This window comes from Canis lupus, chromosome 1 (genome assembly GCF_011100685.1).
Source record: "Canis lupus familiaris isolate Mischka breed German Shepherd chromosome 1, alternate assembly UU_Cfam_GSD_1.0, whole genome shotgun sequence".
Taxonomy (NCBI): domain Eukaryota; kingdom Metazoa; phylum Chordata; class Mammalia; order Carnivora; family Canidae; genus Canis; species Canis lupus.
This window is the reverse complement of record NC_049222.1, coordinates 96,639,064-96,661,076: the sequence shown is the minus strand read 5'-3', so window position 1 is coordinate 96,661,076 and position 22,013 is coordinate 96,639,064. Positions and strand designations below refer to the sequence as shown.

The 22,013-nt window shown below is 50.5% G+C and overlaps 1 protein-coding gene across 4 annotated transcripts in view; it reads left to right on the top strand.

Annotated features, from left to right (window-relative positions):
* SYK (spleen associated tyrosine kinase) overlaps positions 1-22,013 on the top strand; it is an 83,447-nt gene that overhangs the window by 37,634 nt on the left and 23,800 nt on the right. For 3 of the 4 annotated variants that reach the window (XM_038527306.1, XM_038527305.1, XM_038527304.1), the window contains exons 4-8: positions 9,113-9,251; positions 12,789-12,870; positions 13,198-13,247; positions 14,968-15,036; positions 20,829-20,910. In XM_038527306.1, the coding sequence (XP_038383234.1) occupies positions 9,113-9,251; positions 12,789-12,870; positions 13,198-13,247; positions 14,968-15,036; positions 20,829-20,910 (422 nt within the window). The remainder of the gene's footprint in view (positions 1-9,112; positions 9,252-12,788; positions 12,871-13,197; positions 13,248-14,967; positions 15,037-20,828; positions 20,911-22,013) is intronic. The other variant, XM_038527307.1, reaches the window with a different exon arrangement.

Sequence of the window (22,013 nt, the reverse complement as noted above, 5' to 3'; positions counted from 1 at the left end):
GTCAACTTTCCTGTGTCCTGTCTCCTGTCCACACAACCTGCTGGGACCACTCAGGGGTTACTTTGGGAAAATAGGTGTTGGGGTCTTTGCACCATACTCGAAGAATAAAAGGTGTAGGCTTGAAGGCTCTTTACTGTAGAGATGGGCCATATGGGTCTACTGACCCTCTCGTGAAGTCATCTGTGGTGTTTCTAGAGATGATTATGCATCACTTGCTGCTATAGGCTGAACATTCTCCCCAAATTCAAATGGTAAACCCGAGCCAGTGTAGCAGCGCTTGGAGGTGGGCTTTTGAAGGTGGGTGGGGTTAGAGGAGGTCATGAGGTGGCCCATGAAGGGTTAGTGTCCTCTTAGGAAGAGGAGGATAGAGGGCCTGATGCGTACACATGCCAGGGCATGGCCCTATGAGTGCACAGCCAGACAGTAGCACCAACCAGCCAGGGAGCACGCTCTCACCAGACACTGAATCGACCACACCTTGACCTTAGACTTCTGGCCTCCAGAGCTGTGAGATGCCAGTGCTTAAGCTGGTGTTCTGACTAAGACACCTGTGCGTGTCTGGGGTCTGCCTGGCCAGACGTGCGGACAGAGATGCCCCACATTCCCCATCATGGGCCTGCAGATAGGGGTCAGGGCTCTGCCTTCCTGGTGACACCAGGGACCAGGAGGCTGCAGGCCCTCGGCTCTCTGAAACCCCCCACAACAACATGGTTTGCCGCTTTGAGAAATTAGTCACAGCTCGAGTATGACTGAAAAATGAATTTGTGAAAAAATGTAAACAACTTACTTTCCAAAAATGACGTATCCCCCACTCCCAAAGGAAGGACCCAGGATTGGTGGGGTCCAAAGCATACACAGTTTGGAGACCTGCTTTAAAAAAAAAATAAGAAAGAAAATTAGGTACAAAGTATATTTTTTAGAATTAGAAAAAATGCAATAAATGACAATCTTTTTAAGCTGGGAAATATAGCAAACATACAGAATTTAGAAAACACTAATGTAATTTTTGATCTAACCACCCAACACGTCTCCGTAGTACCTTTTATTTTCTACATTTTTCGACAGCGTAACATTTGACTGCCTCTTCCATGGACAAAAATGCAATAATGTTATTTCCTACATATGCAGAAAACATAGTCCTTCCTCTGAGTGGACAACTCATTAGTAGCAATGCAGGCACATCTGCAAGATCATTGTCAACCTCAGGGTAGGAAGTCGAAATGGAGGAAAGAGTGGTCTTCTCTGGTTGTGATTAAGTGTCTTTTACAAATCATAAGGAACCCAAGGCTGCGTGGTCACAGTGCTGAGCCCCTCCTGGGTGGGACGGGCGTGCAGAGGTGCTTCTCAGCACATGGTGCAGGCTGGGCAGTGTCAGCCCACGTGCATGTGCCCTTCCTTCATCATGTAAAGTGTCTGAGGATGCAAACAATCCCAAAGTTCCATATTCTGGAAAAGAAAAAAAGGTAGAACCGTCACTTCCTCAGGTTTGGTCCCCAGGTAAGTATTTGATTGTTTGTGGCTTAGAGTCCTTGCGGTTCTTAACAGAGTCAAGAGCCACTTCAGATGACCTTTACGGTACGCAGAAGGTGGCTCCCTGAATTAATGTTACAAAGAAAAGATAGTATTTCAGATTTGTCAAAGGACTTGTCACACCAGTCAGTCTCCAACACCACGTTCACCATGGCATCTCTTTCCTGATTTTAGATGTGCGCTATTGAAAGAGAGAAGCTGTGAAGGTTGTCATTCATTCATTCAACAAAATGATCGTGCATTCCGCCAGATAGGTGCCAGGCTCTGTAGAGGGGCAGTGGAGACCGCGAGAGACAGGACGGACGCCGGCCCCCAGCTCACCATGCTTGCAGGCGGGGGGCTGATGTCCGACTCGGAAAGATACACAGACTGCTGAGTGTGTGGTGCTCCATCCACCACGGTCACCCCGTGTAACCTACGCACACTGTTGACACTCAGTACGTTCTTGTGTTTCTGTGCACGTGTCCATTGTTCTTCAGCCCCCACTTCCTCTGAATGCCACTAGTGCAGGGATGGTGGCTGCTATTTCCACGGGTGGAACCCGAGTGCTCACTGCAGGGCCTCCCCGGAAGCCCTCGTTCTGAGGAAAGGGACATTTACGTGTGCCCTGAGCAGTGAGGAGAAGAGAGCTGGTGCAGGAGGGAAAAAAGTGCAGAGGGGGGCAGCAGGAGGTGTCCGTGCAGAGTCAGGGCCCAACAGCATGACCCGAGTGTGGCAGCCACACGGGACAGGAAGCCCCTCCTCATCTGAAGGGCGGCCTCTGAGCAAGTGCCAAGTAGGAGTGCAGCTTGCTCTCCGGACCTCGTTTCCAGCCCTCCTGGAACAGCAGCTTCCCCCCACGTGGCATGCTTTTACGTGCCTTGCATCTGAATTCCAGGTGCCCCCTGATGTTCCTCCCCTGTCCCTTCCAAGGAGAAACACTTTAATCAGAATCATCCCCACCTCTTTAGCCATTTCCAGGTAGAGCGTGATGCTTCCATTATGTCTCCCTTTCTCTTATCCCTTCCCTCCCCTCCCATGCCCTTCTCCATCATACTACACCCTTCCCAGCCTCCCTCTCCCTTACACATATGTGCACACATGCACATTCATGTCTCTCCCATTCATGGCTCCATGGGAGGTGCTGCAAGTGAAGCAGTGAACAACATGCATGGAGGGCCCTGTGAAGGTGCACAGCATTCTGGGGACTAGAAGTTTCAGTGACTGCGGCTGTCTAGAGCAAAGAGCTGCATCCAGCCAGAACGCAGGGTGTGCAGATCAGAGCCCTGTGGCCTTTGTCTCGTCCAGACCCAGCTTGGGGATACCAGACGGCGCACCTGTCACCCTTGAATATTAGTACCTTTCACCAGTGCTCTGCCCCCCTCCCACCTCCCCTGCCTCCACCCTGCATGGCAGGTGGTGGAGACCTCACCTTGCAAGTAGGTATTAATAATGTTTTTCAACGCAAGGACAACTTTTTGCCACTTGAGAAACAAGTATTCACAGTATGGTACATTTGTCAGACACCGGGATAGCGTGTAAGGGTACACGTTCGTGTGTCCTGAGAACAAGGAACAAATGTGACTCAGACTATTCAATTTACCTCCCTGAGCTGAGATCACTCAATAATAGGATGGAGAAGGAAGTTGACGTTTTACCTGAGTTGTTATGGAGACAGAGCAGATAACATGCGTCAAGCTAAGCCAGTGGCACTCGTGTCTGTGCTCCCTTCGACTGTGATTATTTTCTTTTGTCAGTTCTGGAAAATATTCAGCCATTTTTCCTCAAACATTAATCTCTTTCTTCCATTCATTCCTTTAGAGGCTCCTATTAAACACGTAGTAGACCTTAATTCATCCTATATATATTCAACCCATATATAGTCCCTTATTCTCTGCCGTCTTTTCTCCGCGTGCTGGACTGTGTGATAGCTTGGATTTGTCTTCTAGTTCACTAAATGTCACTCCATCTGTATCTCATCTGCTTTTCAACTCAACCACCATTTTTCCCCCACCAATGGCATTTTCTTTTTAATTTCTAGCCATTCAGTCTGTGGTGGTGGTGGTTTCTCAGATATTCCTGGGCACATTAGAGTATCTTCATGCCTGCTTGATGCCATTTTCTGTTTCCTTGAACATTTCCTACATCATCAGCTGATATTCCAGCGATTGATGATTACCCTACAAAAAGTCCTTGGGGGCATAAACCTGTCTCCTCCGCTCTTCCCTCCCTCCCCTCGTTTTCATAACTCATGCTTCCTTAGGTCTTCATGATCTTTGTGAGCTCATGTTTGATTGATATGCACCTGTGGGAATCCTGAGTGTCCTGTGTTGGGAAGGAGTCTTCCAGAGTCGAAGAGGGCTGCAGCAGTGGCAGCAGTGGCTGCTTCTCCTCCTCCTCCTCCTACTTCTTCTTCTTCCTCTTCTTCTTCCTGTTCTTTTCTCCCTCCCTCCGCCTTCTCTCCCCTCCCCCCTTCCTCCTCCTCTCTCCCCCCTTCCTTCTTCTCTTCTTCTTCTTCCTTCTTCGTCTTTTCTCTTCTTTTCTTCGGGAGCTTCTTTCTGTTTTCCCGTCTCCTTCTCCTGCTCCCCGGCTGCGTTCTTCGCTTCTCGCTGCTCGGCGCGGCGCTCTCTTCTCGTCCATCTACTTTGCTTCTTCGGACTTCGGCGGCGTCTCTTCCCTTCTCCGTATCCTCCCCTGCCCCTCCTCTCCTCCTCCTCCTCCTCCTCCTCCTCCTCCTCCTCCCCCCCCTCCCCTCCCCTTCTCCTTCTCCTTCTCCTTCTCCTCAGGGACTCAAGTTCTAAGGCCCACCTGCTGGCCCCATCCACCACAGCACAGATGCTGCTGTTTGCCCTTATGCCAAACTCACATTTTTATTGTTGTTCTTATTTACCACTCACTTTCTCCTGCTCAAGTCTCACCTTCCTTTTTGTGATATACTTAAATTCCAAAAGCAAAGTGTGGGTTGAGAAAAGCCCTAACCTTCGTTTGTTGATGAGTGAGGCTGTGTGTGGCTGGCCCAAGCCCCACGTGCCACAATGAACACCCAGGACTGTCTACACTCTCCAGTGCCCCCATCACTGGTCAGAAGGCAGCGGGCTGTTTGGCATGTGTGGTTCCGTGGGTCTAGGTCAGCGTCGAGACAATGCCTGTCTGCAGTAAAAGTTCAGGGGGGTTGTGCATTGACGGCAGTAGCAGCTCGTTGATCTGACCGAGGTCCCCGTGTAGCTGAACTAGGGGAGTGTGACCTAGTTGTGCCTCATGAACTAGAGTAGAAAGAGAGACAAGGGCCTCAGGTGGGGACCCATGTTCTGTGCCAATCCTGCTTTGCATGGAACATACACGTGCCTCCTCTTGCTATGGTGCAAGGCTGCGGTGCCCAGAAGGTGTGTATTCTTTGGTCTTTTGTGCATCAGTAGGGCTCCTGTGTTGGGCTCAGAAGGCCACTCATAGAACTCCCTCCCTGCTCTCCTGCTCTGCTCTCTAGAAGCCACTGTTCCCTGGATGGTTGGCTGAGAACTGGCCCGAGGCCCCACCCAGGACAGCGTCCACCCTGGACAGGAGCACAGGCCTTGTGGGAACCCTCCTGGTCTATCCATACAGCCCACCCCAGCCACAGTGGTTGTCATGAGTCATCCCAGCCCTCCTTCCCCTCCAGCCAGCCATGCTCTGTGCCACATGCTAACAACACACAGGAGATTGAGACTGATGGGTTGGCTGGGCTGTGCCCTGCTGTTGGGTTCTCTCCGCAGCAGACACAGCACAGTGGCCCAGGACCTGGGAAGTGGGGGAGGGGCTTGAGAGTCCTCACCTCCCTGCCAGGGCCTGGGCATCACCAGTACACGTTCTCTGACCTAGGAGACCATAGGAGGGTGGACAAGGGGTTCTGCTCCTCCAGGCTGTGGATAGCACGACTAACGCTGCTCCCCACACCACACCTGTGCTTTGCCATCTGTGAGGTGCACGGTGGTTCATCACAGAGCCTAAGACATCCACCCTAGAAAGCAGGGTGTCCGCCCCACCTGACTGAGGACAGTCACCAAGCCATGCAACATCGAGACAGCCTTAAGACCAGTTAGGACAACTTCGAAGCATAGCTATGGTTCAAAGCACTGAAACCCCACATTCTGTGATAGCAAAACATAAATGCATTGTGAGCTTGCTTCTTCCAAGAAACTCCCTGGGAGGAAACACACTAGGGCCTCCGTGAGCCTTCCTGAAGTTAGCTGACCCCAAGGGCAGGAGGAAGAAGAGAGGAGCTGGAAAATTATTAGCCTTTGCCCTTCCCTCTGTGGGGGTCTGTGTGACAAACCTGGTGGGCATGCTGGGCCAGAGGGAGCTTTCCAAGGAGCAGGAGGCGGCCAGCAGGAGGGGCCACTTCAGCTTCCAAAGCAGAGTATTCCAAGTGTGTTAGATGAAAATAGCCCAGCCCAGGAGCTGCCCGAAGCCAGCAGCCTCTTTACAGTTCCTGGCAGTTACTGTCACCAGGACTCTGGTCCTTGCCGCCTATAGAGGTAGGGCCTATGGGTTTCCCTTCTCTGCGACTGTTTCCTGTCAGCTGCCTCGGGGCTGCCAGGCAGCAGGTCTGCTGTCCCTGGAGTGCGCTCACCGGGTAGCTGTCGCTGCTGGCAACACGGGAGCTGACACGGCTGCCTGGCTGGAGCTCCCGGAGAGACGGACTCCCCTCCAGGACCTCTGCCCTGGGGGGCCGTGAAAGAGGCCTTTGCCAACACCACTTGTCCAGAAGCAGGACACGCTGTCTTTCTGCCTTGCTGCAGATCTGTTTTTATACCGTTTTTATCATGAAATCTAAAACACACGAAGGGAGCACTTGGGAAGCTCAGTTGGTTGGGAGTCTGCTTTCGGCTCAGGTCCCTGATCCCAGGGTCCTAGGATTGAGTCCCGCATTGGCTCTCTGCTCAGTGGGGAGCCTGCTTCTCCTTCTCCCTCTGCCGCTCCCTCTGCTTGTTCTATTTCTCTCCCAAATAAATAAATAAAATCTTCTAAAAAATAAAAAAAAAAAAAAACCACGAAGGAGTGCATCAGTCCTTGGTGCAGGCTCATGAATACTTACAAAGCAAATACCCGCAGAGAAGAGATATAAAGCACCAAATATCACAGGACACCCTCCCCACTCACACCTCCAGGGCACCACCACTTCCTGGATTCTCGTGCCCGGCGTACCCTTCCTTTTTCAATGCTTCTTTTTTGGTTTTATCACCTAGGACTTAGGTGTACATCTCTAGACAGACCATTTGCTCTTGCCTGTTTGGGAACTTGTGCATATAGAATCGTGGCCTGTGTTTTGTGTGCATGGGAGTCACCTGGGTTTTGTGTCACAGCTATTTGTTCTTACTGTTCTGTGACATTCCATCACATGAACACCCCAGGATTGACACACTCATTCTGCAGTCGGTGGACATTTAGGATGTGTGCAGTTTTTTGTTTTGTTTTTGGCAATCACAGTTAGAGCTGCTGGTAAACACACCAGCCTACTTTCTGGGCATGGGGGGCATAAATTTTTATATATTTAACAGATATGGAAAAGGGTGTAGATATAGAGGGGATTTCTGCCTCACGAGGATCGACAGGCATGATGTTGTTCATGGAGAATCCCAAACTGTCTCCCGAAATGGTCAGATTCACACTCCCACGGCAGCACAGAGGGCACTCATTGCCCTGCTCTCCGGCAACACTCAGTATTAGCATCCTTTTTAATTATTGCCAGGGTGAAGGGTGTGCCCAGGTATTTTCCATTGTGGTCTTCCTTGGCCTTTTTTTTTTTTCCAGATTTCTGATGAGGTCATTGCACGATCTCACCTGACAACCTGCCATCCTCTGTCTCAGTTCTTGATTGAAAAGATCAATCAAGGCATAAGGCAAGGTGTAATGGTGGAAATTGGGCACGAATTCAGAAAACCAGAGTTTGGATTCCTTTCCTTTTCTTGTTTCCAGGACCCTGAGGTCAAAGATGGGAAAGTCTGTAAATCAAGGAGAATGTTATCTTCGTGAGCATCATCTTCCCGCCGTCACCTGACGTACACGTTGGCTGAAATTCTTAATGCTTAGTGTTTGTTTTGTGTAGTTCCTCCAAACTGTCCTCTGCATTGGGCACTAACGCTTATGAAATGCACAAACTATGAACCGTCATCCCCCCTTCCCAGTATAAAATAGCTTCCTACAGAATAGCCTTAGCTCTCCTCCCATATGAAAACAGGTCTTACGTTTTCTATGTGGTGGCTTTTTATTTTGACAGCAAGCAGCCTCACCAACTGTGGGACTCGTGAAGACAGGTTCACACCTGGGGTGCTGGTGGCCTGGTTGGGTTGGGAGGAAAGGAGCATTTCTCAAGGTGCAGAAGGTTTCAGAGGTGGCCTCACGGAGGACACGGAGAGTCTGGGCAGCATCCCTCCACCTGCTCCAGCTGCCCGAGCAGTGAGCTGGGGACAGAACTGTCCCCTGGTGCACAGCCACGCATGACTCTATGAGACCGTTATTCTTAAAACAGCTCCAGCCCCACAGTGCCTGGCTCAGCCCTCTGGCTCAGGTGACCTTTGGAGATGAATCCATGGGCGAGGACGGTCCAAACACGTCTGTTTCCAAAGCCCGCCTTGGGGCTGTGACCTCTTGCAGCCCAGATGAGTTGAACCCTTCCTAAAAATGCAGTGCATTGGAGCATCTGCTACACATTTTGGGGTCTCCATGTTCTCAGGGCCAGAAAGGCTTTCTGGAAGCGTCCTGACTCACACTCTCTCAGAGCTGATGATTCTTGGGGGGCTCGAGATGCTGCAGGGAGTGGGGGGAGAGGAGACCAAGAAGCTGAACTGGGGGAGGGGCTGATGGCCAAGTCCTGCCTTTGTAGCCCCCACCTGGATCTGGCCCCCCAAACTCTCAGGCCTCCTCCTGGGCCATCTCCTCCCTGTGGGCGTGGAGGTCCCCTCCATGCACCGCAGCGGGCGAGCATGGGATCCTGGTCGGGCTGGCGGGTCTGTTCCCAGGGAAGGGGGTGGCACCCCAGAGAGCCTGCGGGGACCTGAGAGCAGAGCCTCGGGGTCACCAAAGCCCTGACTCGGCTCGCTCGTCCCCACCCACGGTGTATGGCACCTTCTCCCTGTGACATCATGTGGCAGCATCCTGTGGGACAATGTTCTAATTCCAACCCCACCCCACCCTGCGTGCAGTGGGACAATGGGAGGGAATGAAGGGCCTTGGGGTGGGGGGCCCACACCCCCTCCATCCATGGTCTGGAAGCTTCACGGTGCAGGGCTGACCAAGCACCCACACGCCACCCCTGGGCCAGCAGTGGGGAGCTGCGGCTTCTGGGAACGTGGCCGTCAGGGAAGGGAGGTGAATGCACAGACAGTCGGTGTCCTGTGGGTCTCCTGTGCTGGTGGCTCCAGGGGAACTGAGATTCACCTGCCAAGCCCAGGTTCCCCTGCTGCCCACCCATGGGTGAAGGCCATCCACCTCCACAGCACCTCTTGGTTGAGAGCCGCCCAGACAAGCGATGACCCACCCGTCGGGAGAGCCCCTGAGCACAGGTGGGAAGGGGGGCTGCGGCTGGCGGGGCAGGTCCAGCTGTGATGCACGGTCTCCTGTCTTCCAGGATCAGGGACAGAAATGACAATGGGTCTTATGCCCTGTGCCTGCTGCACGAGGGAAAGGTGTTGCACTACCGCATCGATAAGGACAAAACGGGGAAGCTGTCCATCCCTGATGGGAAGAAGTTCGACACACTCTGGCAGGTAGGAGCCACCCTCACAAAGGAGAAAGCCCACCGGGGAGGTGGGGGTCCCAGGCAGGGACCCAGCCAGGCTGAGCTCCTCTCAACCCGCAGGTGCCTAGAGGCCTCGGGCCAGGGGACGGGGGTGTCAGGGGGACGAGGCTATGGGAGGTCCAGGGCCACTGAGCCCTGGAGGAGCCCATGGAGGGCCATGCTCCCAGGTGAGCCAGGGGTCCTGGCTCGGGGGCTGGGAGCATCTCTCTCTGTCCAGGAGCCTCACCCACCTGCAGAGGGAACCTCTGCGAAATTAATGCAACTTAGAAAGTGGCTCAGCACTTTCTGCTCTTTTTTTTTTTTTAATTTTATTTATTCATGAGAAACACAGAGAGAGAGGCAGAGACACCGGCAGAGGGAGAAGCAGGCTCCATGGAGGGAGCCCGATGTGGGACTCAATCCCGGGTCTCCAGGATCACCCCTGGGCTGCAGGCAGATGCTTAACTGTTAAGCTGCCCAGGCGTCCCCACTTTCTGCTCTTGTTGAGAGATTTTTCAGCTCCGGTCTGAAAAGGGTTTGTTCTTGAACCAACTATTAACAAACTCCAAAACAGCTCCTAATAGGGGGAGGCACAGAGGGACAGAGGAGTGGAAGACTGACACTGTCCCACTTTCCCGTGGGCCAAGGCAAGCACATGCAGCTCATCTTCACTTACATCACAGCCATTATTGACGGTGGCCGTGGCCATGGCCATGGTGGTGGCTGGCCGTGGCTGTGCTGTGTGCACCATCTCAGCCACACTCCCTATAAATAGCTGGCCTGAGCGACAGCTACACAGAGCTTCTGCAGGTGAGGAACGTGATCGGGCTTGTGTATATAGGTTCACACCCAGCACCTCACATGTGCTCATGGTAGAAAAGGGCCCCACTCAAAATCCATCTGTTTAAGCATCGAGAGCAGGGATTCTCATTCGCTTGAAACACAGTGACCACCACCTGCTGCATTTTGGTTCTTGATGCTATAGTCAGAAAAAAAAAAATACCTCTTTTCTGCACACTGGGTATTATAACACTTGTTCATGTTAGTCATAACCCTGGCATTGACTTGTGCTGTGTGGCCCGTTAGCGTGTGGCTCGTTACTGACCGCAGGCCATGCTTTACCTTAGTGGCATCAATTTGAGCGAGTATGCGACCTGTCGGTACGAGTGCTCCGTGCAGGTCAGAGACGAGGAGGGGACGTTGCATGGTATGAATGTCCTCCCGAAGTCTGTCAGGTTCAAGAGTCATGGATGGTGTGTGCGCACGGGCCCTGGTCCACCTGCCACACGTGTGCTTACAAGCTCCGGCGCAGCAACCAGGACAGCCACTGGGCGTCTCCTGAATGACCCTGTCTTGGTGTGAATTCACACGCGGTGCCAACGTCTGCACGCTCCCTGCGGCGTTACCTGTCTCTCATTGTTGGAAACTTCCTGCCCAAGCCTCTCCCAGACTTACTGATTCCTCTGGCCTGTCATGATTGTCCAGCCATAAAACTAAATCCTTCCTGTTGTACATGTTCCAGCCCCAGGGTTTAAGGAAGAGCTTCCAGATGCCAGCACTACCTTCTGTTTTTATAAGCGTGACTTCCTTGTTTTGTTTTTTCTAGAGAGCACCATGAGGCAGCTTGTCCCTGGCCCTGCCCCAGGGGCCCGGGGCTATTCCCCTGCGAGTGGCTCCTGGCTGCCCTTGGTGGAATTCCTTACTTTGGAGAAGGAGTCAGCAAACCAGGAACTCAGTCTGGCTGCCTGGCCTGTTTTGGTGTAATTCCTGAAGAAGTGGTTTTTTTTTTTTTTTTTTTTTTTTTTTAATTTCAAACCATGGGTTTTTTAAAAATAAATAAGTAAAGGACTGTGCGACCAGGTATGAGGCCTGGAGAAACCCAAAATAGCGGCATTCGGCCCCTTCCACTGATGTCTGCCCGAGCAGGGAATCCTCACATGTATGCCCACCTCCCAGGCACCCCCATTCAGCACATTGTCAGAAAACAGAAGATACTTTTTAAATATTTTATTTCTTTATTCCTGAGAGACACACAGAGAGGCAGAGACACAGGCAGAGGGAGAAGCAGGCTCCCTGTGGGGAGTCCGATGTGGGACTTAATCCCAGGACCCCAGGATCATGACCTGAGCCACAGGCAAACACTCAACCGTGGAGCCACCCAGGTGCCCAAAAACAGAAGATATTAGAATGACACTGGAGAGCCAGGTGGGGCACCTCACAGCTCTAGGGACCTTGATACCTCCAGCCTGAGAACACGCGATTACACTCATCAGAGCAGGCAAGGCTTCCATGTCTTCTTCAGAAGCGTGTTAGGGCCAGTCACACTGCAGTGGCTGTTTAGACAGTAGATCCTACCACATTAAAAGACAACTTTAAAAAAAGACAATGCTTCCTGGAAGGATGAGATAGATTCATTCAGGGGAACCTGGCTGGCTCAGTCGACAGAGCATCTGACTCTTGGTCTTGGGGTCATGAGTTCAAGCCCACCTTGGGCATGGGACCTCCTTAAAAAAAAAGATACATACTTTTCTTTTCATTCAACAAAGATTCACCCAAGCACATAAGTTTTAAGAGGAGAAAAGATTCAGGGGCAGGATCCTTAACTGAAAAAGGAACCAATAAGCAGATAAGGAAGAGATACCAGATATGAAGCTTCCAGGTTGTCTGAAGAGGAAATGTCTAAGAAAATGGGAAATACCCAGACTGTGTTTTTATTGTGTAAGTTTGAAGAGGTATAAATACCTACTTGCCAGTCATTCATTTTTTAATGAACCAGTTGGACATCATGTGTCAATTTTCTGGGAGCCTTCAGCCAAGAACAGCCACGTTCTGCCCCTGGGTCCCAGCTCTGCTGTCTTCTCCCTCAGAGTGCCTCAGGAGTGGGCAATGTGTCTCATTCACCTTCCTTTGCCTTCGGTCCTGTCTGGAGGCTTAGAATGTTTGTTGAATGTCTATGTAAAGGAGTAAGTGTTAGCATGCAGAATTTGTTTTGATAACATCGCACAGATATAAGAGAAATAAACAAATAAATGGAACTTGCTACCAAAAAAGAAAAGAGGGAGGGATGAAGACATGGATGGAGGGATGGAGAGATAGATGGAGAGATGGATGGAGACATGGGTGGAGGGATGGGTGGAGGGATGGATAGAGAGATGGATGGATGGATGAATGGAGGAATGAATGGAAGGATGGATGGAGACATGGATTGAGGGATGGATGGAGACATAGATGGAGAGATGAATGGATGGATGGAGGGATGGATGGAGAGATGAGTGGATGAAAGAGGGATGTAGGGAGAGTGGGGCAAAGTCCAAAGGGGAGGTGGTATGAGGACTCCGGTCCAGGATGTGAGTCCAGGGAGGGAGAAGCATGAGGAGGGACCAGGACCACCTCCCAAGGAAGCATGTTGTATTGTTCAGGGTGTCCTTGAGTCACATTTAAGATCTTCAAGGAGAGTTGGCTACTCCAAGTAGGATTTCCCCACTTCTGCCTCTGCTGCTCATGGCTCTTCTCTCTTCTGTTTCAGCTAGTGGAGCATTACTCTTATAAACCAGATGGGCTTCTAAGAGTTCTCACAGTTCCATGCCAGAAAATTGGCGGGCAGCCAGGTGAGTCCCTGACCTTGGTGCCTCAATCGCTGGGGTCTTGACAGTAACCAGCCTAGCTTTACATTCAGCCTGTCCCAGATCCAGGTGGGATGAGACCTGGTTTTTATTGGTTGATAAAAGATGATGTTGGATCACTCCAGTTAATCAAGCTGGAGCTGATCGCACTTAGTTCCATGGTGCAGGTGAGGACGTGGAGTGAAGGAGGATGAGGAGCAATGGCTTCTTGGGCGAGGCTAGCTGATGGTCAGGCTAGGTGATCTGCAGCCGGGGAGGGAGCTGCTGGGTTTTGGGGCTTCAGCCATAACTGTCCACGTTCTTTCCACCCAGGAAACATCAACTTCGGAGCCCGTGCGCCCCTCCCTGGTGCCCATCCTGCGGTGAGTGTCACTAGAGCTGGCCCCGCAGTGCAGCTGTATGCTAGCTCAAGGAAAAGCACGGTTTAGGGCACAGGGTAGCTGTGACCGTTATTTCTGCCACACTTGATAAACTGGGACTGAGGAGCGTCAGCTAGAATCAACTTACTCTCAATTCCAGTCTAGCCAAGTTCATTTCTTCGTAGGTTAGACCCAACTACCCAGTATTATGCCTCCTGGCGGGTCTGGGAAATGATGTGCACGATCCAAGAGACCGTGCACCTGGTTGCTGGAGTGAGTCTGCTGTGCCAGATGTCCCACTGAGCTTGTCCGCCCGGCTCTCTTGGCTAAATCATTGTCAGCAGGAGACTTGATCTTTTGGGTGGCACGGGTTTGATGGTAGTTTAGGGTAAGAAGTGTGGGGTGGGGTTGGGATGCTGAGCAGCATCAGATGAGAGAAGCCTCTGGAGAAGGCTGAAACTCACCTCTCCCTCCGTGTCAGTAGGAGGCCAGAATGTGACCTATCCCAACACAGGCCCCCAGGGAGAGAATTCTGCTTCCACAAGCTGACACACAGATTTATACTCGGAGGAGGAATTGGGTCCTGCTCCTTCCTGGGGACCTCAGTGTAGACGGTTGGTGTCCCTGAATGCCATCTATAAAGCATGAAAATCCCCGCCGTGAGCTGTGTGCTCCACATCTCCCTAATTGCCAACTAACCCTTAAAAAACAAAATCTGCAGAAGCGGGATATATATTCTGCCCTCAGGAAGGACGATTGACAGCGCACAAGCTGCACCCACATGGAAGCAGAGAGGATCTCCGGGGGACAGCACCCATGCCCAGATGGGGGGAATTGGAATTTGCTAAAATACCAGTGAACTTTGGCACCAGCATCTAAACTATAGCACCTGTGTGGAGTCATCATTTTATTTTACCCTTTATGGGGCTTCTGGGCTGGGCAAGTCTACTGGCACATATAAGCTCCATGAGACAGATTTATTTTCCTCCAAGGTGGTTGAAGGCCTAGGGCCGGGACCTCTTTTTTTTTTTTTAAGATTTTATTTATTTATTCATGAGAGATACAGAGAAAGGCAGAGAGAGAGGCATAGGGAGGAGAAGCAGGCTCCATACAAGGAGCCCTATGTGAGACTCGATCCTGGAACTCCAGAATCACGCCTTAAGCCAAAGGCAGACGCTCAATCACTGAGCCACCCAGGCGTCTCAGGGTCGAGAACTCTTACCAGAGTATCAAGCCCAATATGCAGCCATGCATCACCCAGTAGCTTCAAGAAGTTAGATGTTTTGGAAAATCTTGTTATTGACTGTATATCAATACATATGGAAAAAAAGGCGCATGCGCTGTGTGTCCAAATCAATGAATTTCCCCAGATGCCATTGAACCAGGACCCATAAGGAGTCACAACATCAGACACAAAATGATGTTCAGGCTTGAGTTTGTGACTTAGTCATCTATACGAAACAGGCTGTCCAATGTGACAGCCCTAATTTTATAGCTTTCTATGGAAAACATAAACCAAATTATGTGTCCAGATCCTTCTCCTCAGGTGGTAGGCTTCTCCTGCCTGAAGCTTCCCTAAGGATCAAGTGTGGCCGGCAGTGAATCTCCCCAACAGAGTGTAGAGGGGGGTTGGCCATGTGATCATAAAGCGAGATGAAGTAGCGTATCACCTGTTTGCTTTTCTGAAACACTTACTCTTCCTCTTTGCCGTTATGGTTTCTAGACATGGTCGGCGGGTGGAATAATCTCAAGGATCAAATCCTACACCTTCCCAAAGCCTGGCCACAGAAAGGTGCTAAAGCATCCCCTGTTTGCTGTCCCTGATTGAGTGGTAGGACTGACCCATGCACGGCGCCTGCGCCCCAACCTGGCTGCCCTCCCGGCTGCCCTCCATGTGCGCTGCGCTGACCGTGTGTCCTGCTGCTACGCTCCCGCATCTGCCATGTGTGGCCCCTCCAGGCAGCCTGGCCCAGGCACTCGCTGTGCTTTCCATGTGGGTCCTTGTCCCTGCCGCCCATCCGCCGCCGCCGCCTGTGTGCTCTCTCTGCTAACTGTGCACGTGCAAGTCACTTGGGTTTGCATGGGAGGTGGGAGCTTCATGTGGGAGATCCTCCCCAGAGCAGGCCAAGTGACTTTCGCTGCCAGCATCGCAAGTTGCGGTGCACAATATAGCTGGTTACATAAACTACATACAATGGGAGGGGTGCTGGGGTTTTGTGGATGCTGCACAGGGGGGCACTGCAGGCTGTTTATTTTATTTTGTGGGTACCAGGGGCCACGACACCTGTGTTGTGCCTGTAGATTTAGAACATGGAGCTTTCTGTAGAACATGTATAAAGACAAATGTGGAATTCGAGGATTGGAAGCACCTCGTTTCTTAACGAGGCAGTTAGGTTAATCTGTGATGCATTTTTGTGTTTGGCCAGGTGATTGAACAGTAAGGGGAAAATGAAGGCTTTTTTTTTCAATTATTTTTATTTATAATGAATTATCTCCACATATATGAGTGTATATATAGATAATATGCATGGATTGCCTTTCTTTCCTGTTGTGCTTTTATCATTGGTGGTAGAAAGTCGATTCTCTTATTAATAATTCTTTGCATGTTCATACCAATTGGCATTTTTTCCAAACATATCCATTGCACAATTGGCATCAACTCAGTTGCCTAAAGTACTTGCTGAGAATAACATCCCTGAGATTTTATTTAGGAAGAGTTTTCCACGTGGCGAAACTCAAGGTCCTCCCAGTTTGACCACAGAGCAGACAAGAGGGTTTACCCTGACAGTGGAGGGCAAGGTCTCTGATAAGCCAGAGCGGAACAGTTGTCTAGTTGAACATCACGTGGCCAGGTGATGTGGACAGCTTTCAGGGAGCGTCAGCTAGGATGTGGCAGGGCTTTGGGGGAATTATTTCCAAAATCCAGTGCTAATTACAACAGATATGTGCTGATATAACATGAAATATTCTGCAAGAAATACAGAAACACACGGTAACGGTAGTTGCTGTGAGAGCACAAAACGGGGGTGTCAGGGAGACTCACATTCCTGTAAACCCCACTGTGCCTTTCTAAATTTGTACCTCTAGAATTTAATCAATTTTTTTTAAAAAAAGAATGAAATATTAGAGAGTAATAATCTGGTTAATACCACAAAAATACTTTTCTGGCCAAAAAAAAGGTTGTTGCCTATTTTTAAATTTATAACAACTTTGAAATATACATTGAATTTTCATAGATGCTGAGAATATCGGTCGAAGAAGGATTGCATGATGGATTTAATGTATTTTAATTGTCAATCAGAAATATTTTAGGGGAGCTGGTGTTTATGTTTTCGCAAATTAATTAAGCAGTCGCGAGAAAGGACTTGCAGGAATTGTGTCCGAGAGCCCATCTGTTCAGATAAGGTGCAAATGACTCTCTTGAGTGTGTTAATTTGATCACTATACATAGTTGTTTTTAATAATTCAGGCCCAAAAAGGACCCACCAGGACTTGAATTAATTCTAGTGTGTGGGTAGCTACTGAAAAGTATGTTTTGACTTGAAGAGGATTGTTAATTAGATATTAGAGACTTCATGATAAAAACTTAAGGGCAGGTCTATTTTAAAGTTTTCCTTAGATATTAGGAACACTTTGGTCCTTAAAAAAATATAAATGCAGTTAACTAAGGAATGTAAGTATGATTCACCCGCTCCCCTTCCCTGCAAACACTCACTAAAGACTGGACGTCCTTAGCTGCGTGAAGGCCTTCCCGATACTAGGATGGGAGCGTCCTTTCTTGCTTCGTGAAGGAAATTGGCCGAGTGTGAATAACAGCATCTTTATGGACCACACATCAACCTCCTATTTCGAAGGCGAGCTCCCTGTGATGCAACACAGCACTCACCTATAGCTCAGTGGTGGAAATGTGTTCCAGAATTTCAAATTAAAGCCCATTTTCATGCTCTAGTCCAACACCTACATGGATGATTGGGTTGTTTTAAGGCTTGTATTTAAATGCACAGTTCACTGGGTTCGAGTTGGAAGAGCAAAAGGAGGAAAACCGAGTTGCGAAGTCAACACCCAAGCAGTAGGGAAGACCCTGGAGAAAAATGTGTCGCCAGGTCATTATCATTCGCTTAATTAATTTGCGAATATATAACCTGCTGCCCTCTGCTCCTCCGGTTAGGAGATTGATGGTGGAGGTCGGGTGGTGGTTTTTGTGGTCCTGAAGCAAACTCGGTATCATTCTGTGCCCTTGGCCGAGGAGGGTCTGCACTGGACTGTGGGGCCTCGTCCCCATCCCCCATCCCCTGCCTTGGGACCACGGCCACTCCAGCAGAGACCAGAGTGGTGTATGGCACGACAACCCGTGTTCTGAGCCCACGGGCTCTCCGTCGCTACAGCTATGAGTCGGATGTGTCATCTTTGCTGCTACTCTGATTGCAAAAGGTCTGTCAAAAAGCCCAAGAGCGAAGGTCTAGAGATGGATATTAGGACACACCACGATGCTCCAAGATCTGGAAGCTGAGTTACCTGTTGGCTCCAGGGGAACATCTGGTTCACTTCTGAAGCCCCACTTAAAACATAGGCACCTGGGAAGGGTGGAGAAAAAAACAAAACAAAACATAGCCACCCAAAGGATATTTGTTGAACACATTTCCATTTGCAGTTAAGCCTGGCCAGGAAGAGGTCAGAGATCATAATTGTGGACCTAACTTGGTCCTTTTATTATTATTATTACTCTGTAATAACTTATTTTACCCCAATTTATAAAACTTGAGAAAAATCATAAATTGTTCTTTGGGAGGGAGAACACGAAGGTAGCCAGTGCCATCTAGTGGTGGCCTGTGGGTTTGACCATCAGCAAACATGGGAAAATGCACCTGCTCCCATCACATTCACACCTTATTCTCTCCACGGAAAAGGTCATGGTATCGACCGGGGCATAATAAATCATCAACTATAAAGCAGAAAGAATAACGACAAAGGATATAATAGACCAGCAACGTGTTTTTCATTAAACGAGAATTTCATTAAATGTTAACGCTCATCAGTACGCTTATAATTCAGCATCATTCTTTGCAAGTCTTTGAATTCTTTTCAACGGGGCACTCGATCCCAGAGGCTGTTTGGTGTCGTCCGACCACGCGGCACATCCATCCAACACGTTATGGCAGACGGAACTTGTGTTTTGCACCTTTACCTTCATCTTAACGTCACCGCCACCCTGTAATTAGGCACAACAGAAAATCTTCCATGTCTTGCAAAGAACATTCTCCTGAGAGTGCTGCCCAGGGAGGGGATCCAGGGGGCCCGAGGCAGAGAGTGGATGTGGTTAGTGAGGGACTTGTAGGACTCAGCCAGGCTGCGGGGGCTCGTAATGGCACAGGGTCTGCGTGGGCACCTTGGCTGGCAACGGGCTTGCCTGACCTTCCAAGGGAGACCTCACCCAGTTTCCTGATCCAGAGCCAAGGGTGAAGAGGGGTGAGCGCCACGCTGCCCATTGGCGTGTGCTTGACCCTGTCTAGGGCTCCAGGTTCAGTGTGTCTACTACTACCAGTTCTCACACACTCTTAATGCCCTGGTATCCTTGTCACTCTTTTGCACACTCCCACCTCTGTGCTGAGGTCCTTCCCCACAGGTTTCCCATGTCAGGTCATTGCATTCTGGCTTGATCTGTGCAGTCCTGCTGCTCTGGAGAACACTCACGCAGGGCAGGGCAGCAGCAGCCCCCAGATACCCTGTCCTGGGTGGGCAGGGGGCGGACCTCAAGGCCAGGAGGAGGGGTGCTGGTGGCCTCTCCTTGTCTATGACAGCCGGTCCTGGGGTCCTGAAGTCTCGTCTTTGGATCTCAGAGTTTCCTCCCTACAGAGATCAGAGACCTTGAAATGATTGTATATGTGAACCTAACAGAGGCTATTTAAAAAAAAAAAAAATGAATACTGTTTCCACCTTCTTGGAGTTTGATTGCAGCTGAGCAGAGGGTTGATGGGAAGCCTTGGGATCTCCATTCTCCCCGAGGACGGTCCTGTCGAGACGGGGTAATGATCTTATAAATGTAAAGTAGACTCACAGGACATACAGTTGCCCTATAATCACAGGCCAGTTTTTTAAAAGAGGCAGATCATCATTTGGGATCATTCACGCCTGTTTCCCTCCGGGAGGATGGAGACTGAAGGGATGACTCATTTTTTAAAATCATGCTGACGTATAATCCACATCTCCCAGTTTTAAGACATTATACCCATTCATTCATTCACATTCATTCATTCATTGAATGGAGGTGGGTGTTTGGAACACTTTTATGGAGCTCCAACGGCAGACAAGGCAAAGCTCAAGTGCGTGACCGTGCCCCTGGGATTTACACTGTTTTCGCTCCTAAGAGGGTGGAAGGAGCAAGGTGGGAACACCGAGAGAGGCAGAAAATGGGGAAGCGCCAACGTCCCTTAACTCAGGATAGCAGATGCCTGTAGGCCGGGCCCCTGGGCCTTAGTTCCATACACAGCGGCTCTGCGGCGCTCGGCCGATGGCCTGAAGAAGGGGGGCCAGGGTTTCGGAGACAGGTGGTGGCAGTGGCGCCCCATGACTCCGTCACTGTACTTCTGGTTCCTGGGCCTGTGATGTCAGGAAGGCAGACGAGGACTCCAAGTGTGCCTCGAGATGAGTGGAAGTGTGAGATCAAGCTTGATGTCTCTGTTTCTTTAAATTTCTCCAAAACCTGGTGGTATCTCATTTCTTCATGGCCAGTGTTTGGGCCCAGATAAGGTAATCGGGTTTGTGGAACTTCTACTCAATTATACCAAAAAAAAAAAAAAACAAAAAAAAACACCTTTTTTTTTGAGTTATGATTTTTTTTTCCACAAATCAAATTTAGCAGCACTACCCTTGTTTTATGTTGAGGTGGTAAAAGGTCACCCAAGAAGACTCAAGATAGAGACTTTCAAAGGGCAACGTTTATAGGGATGTAAGGAGTAGACTAACGGGGGCAGGGCGAGCATAACGGGAAGATACAGGCACAGGGAAGCAAAACAAACTTTCTCCCCCTTCACGGGGTCTGTGATTAGGATCATGAGCAGCAGCAGCAGGAGCAGCGCTGGGCTTGGGCTGGTGGCAGCCACTTCCGTGGGGGTCCCCTAGCTCACAGCAGGTGCCACCCTCCGGCATCCTCCCCACATAGCTGGGTCTCTGTGGGACGTAAAGTTCAGGCTGAAACCAGGACTGTATAGATGCTTTGGAGGCAGCAAGTGGACGGGGGAAGCAGCCGGTAGATATTCAGTGTTTTCTCCTTATGTAACTTCATAGGACAAAAAATTGAACACAAAGAGTTGATGGAAGAAAACGAATCCCAGGGAATCATTCGTAGGTAGGGACCTCTGAGCACGGACACTCTGAGACCTGGTAGCCCCTCGAACAATAGGGGCTCGTATAACCCCCGTGGAGTCCAGGCAGTGGCCTGAAGAATGAGATAAGCCATGGTCATTATTTTCTGTCTTTTTTCCTGATTCTTTCCTTTGTCTTCTGCACCTAAGTTGAAATGTGGTTATTTGAAAATGAGAGTAATCGTGCAGATGAATTACTGTGATGTGTCGTTGTGTGCTACAGGCTGCCTCGTCTACAGGGAGCCGGCCAGAAAGCTCCTTCAATCCTTACGAGCCGGACCGGGGGCCCTGGGCCACGGACAGAGGTGAGAAATGCACGGTCAGTGAGTCCCTGGCCACTAGCTACCCAGCGGTCCCAGGAGCCACAACGTGGGTGGCCACCTCACCCTGGCCCCATGACTTATCGGTGCTGCACTGGGGTGACGCAGCCCCAAGGTGATGCTGCTGTGTGGCAGCAGGGAGTGGAGGCCCCCCGTCTGTGCACAGCGGCCTGCTGGTGCCCAACATGCTCTCCAGAGCCTCACTCTTGGAGAACCGGCCTCCCTGGAAGGGAGCTTCATGCTGCTGCTTCACAGTAGCTCATCTCATCCCGCCGATGGTGTCCGGAGGCACAGCGCTAAGATTGTGTCCTTGCAGAGGGGGAGTGTGTTCACTACATGCCAGCAAAATGGGCAGGTGTGCATGGCTGGTCAGAACTGGAGCAGTGTCTGGGTGGCTGGGGGAATTTCAGCAACTCTAGGGCCAGGGATGGTGCATTTCAGGGAGAGCCACCCTCCATGAACCCTGTCGCCCTCTATAGAGCTTGCCATCAGAAGAGGCCGACTTGCCTCTGCAGGACCTCCTTGGGTTCTCTGAGTGACTCTGGGTGACTCCGGGTTACATTTTTTTGGTGATCTTGGTCTGTCTATTGATACAAAAATGACCTCCAAATGCAGTAGCTTAAAATGACAGCAGCCATTCAGTGGTCTCTGTAGGTCAGGACTTTGGGCCAGGCTGGGCGGTCGAGGAGGCTATGGTGAGGCCGGAGCACAGGGCCAGCCACATTCCCGACTCCACTTCGATAGGGTGTCTCCATCAGTCTCCCTGGAGGGGAGTGTTGGGGCAGCTGGACACCTTGCATGGTGTCTGAAGCTCAAGAGCCAGCTTTCCAGCTGACAGTGGGGAGGGGCGTGATCCTTTATAACCTGGCCTGAGTATGTCAAGAGTGTCACTTCCGATGTATTCTATTGGTTGATGCAGTTACAAAAGCCCCTGGGTGTGGGTGGGGATGGAGACGTAGGCTTCGTCCCCAATAGAAAGAATGTCGGAATGTTCAGACCGTTGAAAGCCGTCCATTAGGGAGGCTTCCTCCCTCTTGGCCCCTGGCATGAAAGACCCTTTCTCTATGCACATTCGTGCAAAAACGGGG